The sequence below is a fragment of the Rosa chinensis genome, chromosome 6, assembly GCF_002994745.2.
Source record: "Rosa chinensis cultivar Old Blush chromosome 6, RchiOBHm-V2, whole genome shotgun sequence".
In the NCBI taxonomy this organism is placed as follows: Eukaryota; Viridiplantae; Streptophyta; class Magnoliopsida; order Rosales; family Rosaceae; genus Rosa; species Rosa chinensis.
In genome coordinates this window covers 63,816,751-63,823,565 of record NC_037093.1, presented here as the reverse complement: position 1 = coordinate 63,823,565, position 6,815 = coordinate 63,816,751, and the positions used below count along the sequence as shown (strand labels likewise).

General features: G+C 37.1%; 1 protein-coding gene across 1 annotated transcript; it reads right to left on the bottom strand.

The window, feature by feature from the left end:
* Positions 1-514: 514 nt before the first annotated feature.
* Positions 515-3,828, bottom strand: LOC112174815 (glutamate receptor 2.8). Its single transcript, XM_040508625.1, has 5 exons — positions 3,540-3,828; positions 2,125-3,422; positions 1,704-1,971; positions 1,183-1,586; positions 515-1,075 (listed from the first exon to the last, which is right to left on the bottom strand). The coding sequence occupies exons 1-5, from the start codon at positions 3,826-3,828 to the stop codon at positions 515-517; spliced, it is 2,820 nt and encodes a 939-aa protein (XP_040364559.1).
* Positions 3,829-6,815: the final 2,987 nt, after the last annotated feature.

Here is a 6,815-nt window from a genome sequence, read left to right as displayed (position 1 = left end):
AGACTTCACCTATCTCTATTGTGATACGACTACTCCACATTCATGCGCGTTGTGCTCTTTTTCTCCTTCGACCAATGTTGTTTTTTTCCCACAGGGTTTTTATTACTTGGCAAGGTTTTTGACGAGGCAACTTAGAAGCGCTCAGCCTAGGCAACACTATTGACATGAAATATCCAAGGGGGAGTGTTGTAAATAATTATGGCTAATATCATGTAAATAGATGGAGAGTCATATATGTCTTTCACTATAAATTAGTGATTGATAGGATTGTGAATAGGAGTAATTGACGTTGCTATTAAACGTTGCCTATTTGTATACATCATGTACTTCTATATAAACCCCCTCATGGTGAGATGAATGGATACAATCTGATTCTCTGTGTCCAAACTCTCTCTCTCTCTCTCAAAAATTTGTCTGTTTTACAACAATATGTATTTACTCAAATAAAGAAAACAATTCATCGTAGGATGTATGTATGATATTGTAACACAACCATGTGAATATATATACACGGTCACGGAGTGGTTCTGTGCATTTCTTGAACTGTGACAACATCATCAGTAGTAGCAAGAGCTTCTTCTGGAGACTCATATTGCGGTTGCTCTATATCGAAAACAGAATATGAATCCCTATGGTTTGGATTGTGGTGGAGAACTGGACTTCTTGGGCAGCTATTATTGTTCGATGAGGCCTCAGCCGTCTCTTGTGGCTGCTTGGTTTTAAAAGTGTGATAGTTAAGGTCTTTCTCGTTGAAAATTTTGAACATCGCTCGAACCTTTTCCGATGTCGAGGGTTTTGAATCAGTATCCGAGTGCACCAATACATGCCTATGCCTATAAATGAAGGAAGCTACAAATATGATGAGAGCTAGTGTTGAAACCAACCCGACAAAGACGAAGAGGACCCAAAAACTGTCAGTGCCAAGACTTTTGCTAGAAACATTGGTATTCAGATCTTGACAATGGCTTTCCTTCTTAAACCATTTGTTTTCAATGTTCATTATCAATTCTCCTTCTGTAACATTTAGGAGTGCTTGTGAAACATCGCGTACAAGGGGGGAATGTTTAGGAAACACCTGCAAACACTCAGCTAAATAATTAAAGAAAATACATATGCGCGCTCGCACATGCACACACACACTCACACATAAACATGTATGTAAATGAAGGAGAGAGTTCTTACAAAAGCAAAGCCATCAGTTTTGAAGAAGGGTCCCAGCATGGTATATTTCTTGCAATACTTTGCAATAAAAATCTTCATGTTGGGGCTTTCATCAACAACAGCGGCAATACCACCATTTGCACTCCCTTTAGAAAGAGCTTCATCAATTTCTTCCATAGTATCAAAAGCCTTAAGCTTGGAATTGTCAAACCCTACTTGATTCAAGATACCACGAACATAATTTCTTACATAGCCAACATTATCCCCATTTCGTAATAGATCATTTAGAGTGGTAACAGTGGGCTGAAATTTTTCGACTGTATAAAGTGATGTTAGACTGGCTGTGTAATTTATTGTCAGTACTAACACAACAAATATCCATACAGTCATCACGAATCTAGCCAAGTTGCTATAAACTCTTGCCGCTGTCAAAAGCACAAGGAAATGGTTAGTTGAAAAGTTTACTTAAAAAAAAAATTACTAGTGAATACTTTGAGATTATGAAATAACTTGAAATTTGAGAGATCTTGGAGAATTATTACGCTGTGCAAAAACCATGGTGGAGAAGGAGTACCAAATACTTGTGCCAACTTGATATGCTGGAGGACCTCGAAAATGTTTATTAATTCGATGTTCAAGAACCCAAACCACAAAGCCAATGAAGAGAAAGAAACAAGCAATTGTTAGCCAAAGGTCCCATCTCCAAGGCTTCAAGAAAGTCCATGCACTTTGTCTCTTGATATCTTTTACAGGCGCAACCATGACCACACCAGCTTCTGTGTATGGCATTCCAACCACGGCATCGAAATTCTATGAAAAATATATATTTGTTATTGATGAGTTATCAATAATCCATATCAAATACCTCAATGCACATAATATAAGTATGTCATTGTATAATATGACTAATAGTATGAACTACTGAGTCGTATTAAAGATGAGAAATTTTACCCCGAGATGTACTTGATCGCACAAATCATTGTAAGTGAGCCCGGTGTTGGTGCCATCAGGATTGGTGAAGGGAACAAAGTCATAAGGAAGAGCATATGGTAACATTTCTACTGCTGCCTTGAAGACATCAATACTGAAGCCCGTGACATCTGTAGTGTTAGTGCTTGGATCTGTTGTTACCTTAACAAGCTCAATAAAACCATCCTTCACAGGAACTCCTATTTTCAGTTTAATCCCATTCGTTGGGATCTCCCATCCTTTTGGAACAGAGAGAGAATCTCCCGGCCATATAATAGGTCCAATATTGGAACTGAGGAATGTCTTGTTCACCAGTCCATGTTGCGGTGTCCAAAATCCTATTTTCCTTGATGCACCACCGTTTATATTCACAATCTGAAAAGTTGATGATTGAAGTTGCCCATCAATAAGGCTGAAATCTCCAGCAATGCCTTGAAATCTAGTAGTTAACAGAGCTTGGCGAAGTTGTGGACCATCTCGAGAAACCGCAACACTTTCAAGATCAGTCAGTTTATTGGAAGCAACATTTAAGTCTTGGGGGACAACACTAGTTGTATTCCCATATACTTGTTCAATAGCCATGGCTAGTGCAAAAGTAGCATCATACGCCCAAAGTCCGAAAACATCCAAGTTTAAACGGACTGTAGTGTATTTTTGAATCTGCCGATGCAATCGTGACATGAACTGTTGAAGTTGTTTTGGGATATAAGTTTCTACACCTAATACTCCGTCAATCAAATCAAGGAACTCAAAATCGATAGTCTTTAAACTATTCGTTAACCCATTGGTTGTGATCCAAACATAGCCCTCAGTCATCATTCCAATCTCATTTGCCTTGTGAACTAGCCTAGAACATAGTTCAGGCGTCATGTGCAGAACAAAGACCCTAGTTTGCATTGTCTTCAACTTGTAAAGCTCTTTTTCGATCTGATCATCGGTTGCAGTTGGGGAAATAACACTGCGATAAGGTACACGAGCATTAACCTCTTCCAGGGCATCAATTAAGTATGGTATGACTGCCTCCCCGGATGAAGTGTCTACGTAGATAGGCACAACATGTCTCCACCCAAAATGTTTTACAATGGCGCTTATGGCTTTTACTTGGGATGAGTCATTCTGTGCAAACTGGAAAAAGTAAGGGCTACTGAGAGAAGTAAGAGAAGGGCTTGTTGCAGAAAATGAAATGATTGGCACTCGAGCTTCCTCTCCGAGACTAATAACAAAGCTAGTCTCCATCGATGTCACTGGCCCAATTATAGCTTTCACTTTTTCATTCTTTATCAGATCTAGGGCTGTACATGATTCAATGAAAAAGAATTTCAAAATCCACAAGTAACGTACATATGCATCGGATGGAAATTAGAAAGGCTGGTCTATCAATGTATCATTCATTATATTTAAAAAATTACCTTTGGCAGCTGCAGCAACAATATTATTTTTGGATTCCCTGATGTTCAAGACCAGCCTTGTTTTGTAATGAACATGAGAAGCATAGAAGTCTGAGATGGCCAATTTTATGCAACTCAACCATATCTCCTCGGTCACTGAATGTTCAAGGTCACCAAGAATAACCCCCACTTTCACCGGGATAATGGTTTTGTTCTGTGGCTTGGCCAAGGAAACTGGTGAAGAAAGAAACAAGAAAAAGATAGTAAGAGCAATCTTCTTAAGATTGGAAGGATACTTTTTGTAGATCATAGTTCAATATTATTGATACAAAATGTGGTGATGGCCGGCATGAGAGTACTTGAAAGTCTTAAATATATATATATAAAGAGACGGTAAGAATATTCAAAATACGAAAAGAATAAACATAGTTGTGCTTCGTTCAATCTAATGAAGTTAAAATAACCATCCAAATTAGATAGACTTGGAAGTATAGAGGGTCCTAAACGTAGAAAGATACAAAAAAAAAGAACAACGTTCAATGTTGAAGAAAATCATATGAAGGTCAAGAAATGTTGATGCTAATTAAATACTGCTAATCCAGACTGTAATTGATGGTGCAAAAGAGAAAATGACATAATATATATTTGTCCTACGTTGTCAATTTCTTAGTTTGGTAAGTAAACATGCATTTCCAGGAAATTCTAGGCAGACTCGAGGATCCTTAGAGTTAAGTATTACTATGGCGGATCAGAGTACGGCTTCGACCCCTAGAAAATGGGAAATTCCTAGGAATTGTTCTTGTTGAATAGAACAAGATTAATGCTAGTACTGTAACCTTGATTGACTTGAGCCACCAGATATATTAAAAAAGTTTTCCATATGGTTGTAAGCCTTCTGGAAATCAAACGGATCCCAATCATAGTGGATTGTCTTATTCCTCATGGAGCTGCTCGACACAAACTCAATGTCAAAACTTCCTAACATAAAATATCCAATTAGTGCCTAAAAGAAGAAACAAACTAGCCAGAGGTGGCTCGGTCGATTTAGTCAATTATTGGAATAATACACTAACTAAATGCTAGCTCTCCCTGCATATGATCCAAATCTGCCGTATGACTAACTACTAGAATTTTGGTCTTTGACATCGGCCAGAAACCGATGTTAAAAAAAAAATCGTCCGATGTCTTAGTGGGTGATGTTAAAAATCATGAAAACCCAGACATCGGTTTTTAGCCGATGTTAAAAATAACTCTAGACATCAGTTTCTTATAACGTCTCGATGTATAAAATGACTCCAGACATCGGTATTTTGTTTCCTCTTGTGACATCGTTTTACAAAAGAAATTGATTTATATATCAATATTAGACATCTGTTCTATAGATATAACTGATGTTCTTCGTCATTTATGACATCAGTTTGTTATATTAAGTTGTTGACTTTTCATTCTTTTTGCTTCAATTTCTAGTTTAAAAGTGGTTTGCTTCTTATGTGCATAAATTAGTTTCTTCACTAGAAAATTATCACAATGAGAATACAAGTGGTAACCAAAAGAAACTTCTCATTAATACTATTTTTGATCAAAAGTGTACAAAGAGTAGGGGGAAGGGGACATATGGCCTAAACTTCTCCATACACAAAACAAAAGGCTTGCAAATAAGTAAAACAGTCATTGTGTACCATTCCATAAGCAAGGCCATCTTTGCACTACTTTCTGCAAAACAAAAATAAAAATGAGATTAAGTTATGCCAAGCTATCCCTTCCACACAGATGAATTTGAAATTTTCTAGATCCATACTTCAAGGGCTATATTCACACTACCATTAGCAGTCATTAATGGAGTAAACTTCAAATCTAGACTAGCATAACAAGAACATATAAATAAATTTGAACAGACAATGTATCGAAAATTGTTACTTACTTGGTGAGTTGAAAGGAAGAATATATCCAGATCCTCATAGAAAGCATCATTTGTCCCATTCCCGTGGTGAACATCAAAATCAATTATAAAGACACCCTTCAAGCCATGTGCACATTGAGCATAATGAGCTGCAATTGCAATATTTCCAAACACACAAAACCCCATCAGACCCTTTGAAATTGCATGGTGTCTTGGAGGTCTTATTAAAGCAAAACCAGTAGGTGGATCCCTGCTATTCTTTGACTCTTCTACCTGAGATAAGAAACAAAATGTATTGGAAGAGACGAGATTTACACCATATAAAATTTTGATCTTTTTGAAGAAGAGTCTCATAATCAACTAAACTTCAATGCAAACGTATCACCCAAACAGTTCATGACACATAATTAGCCTAGATTATCAGCAACACACTGATTGAGAAATCACCACTGAATCAATTAAGGCAATTCCCGCTCTAGCTGCAATCAGTCTCCTTGAATGTCTACATTATTAACACCGCTGTTAGTAGAAGCGGAACTGAAACCAAACTATTTGATTGTTATAAATGAATAGCTACCCAGTTTGCTTATACAATTAAACTTGGAAAAGAAAGCTGAAATGTCTAATATGTGAGACTTACCTCAACAATTGCATATGTTTGTCCTTGGAGCACTTGTATCTGGCCATTATATAATAAGACATTAGGATATCGTTCTTTAGCCAATTTTTCAGTCCAAACAAACATAACCCAATAGGATTTTGAGCAACAAGAACACATTAGGATTAATTTGAACTAGCAAAAGAAAAGGACAGAAAAGTAGACAATACTAAATAACTCAATAGCTCCTGTTATAATGACCTACCTTAAACTACAAATAAATCCCCAAAACCAAGTACATCAACAAACAAATAAGCATTAGCGGAGTACACACATAATTTCGATGCCTGCCACTTTGCAAGTAGGCAGCTAAAGGCCCAGTATATGTCAAGCACTGCAACACCGAATTGAGATAACAAGTATTCCCCATGGTTATCGAAACAGCGCCCTGAAAATTTTTCAAACCATTCTTCCTCTCAATCATTGCAATATTCATTACCCGAAAAGCATGAAATCAGCTAAAACTAAAGTTCGGAAGTTGAAAAACAGAAGCAAAATAGAGACACTCTGTAATCCATAGTAAATTCCCAATTCAAAACTGAGCAATGACTAAATTAGGCTTAAAGATTAAATCTTTAACATCAAAAACATAATCAAAGGGCACCACTACTACTCACAATTAACTGAAATGTGATGGGAAAGCTAAGCTCCGGATCCCACCCATTTTCCAAAAACTCTGACCCGTCACTCTTCTTCGCGCCCAAACCCGATGTTCTTTTGTCAAGCAGTTTGCCACAAA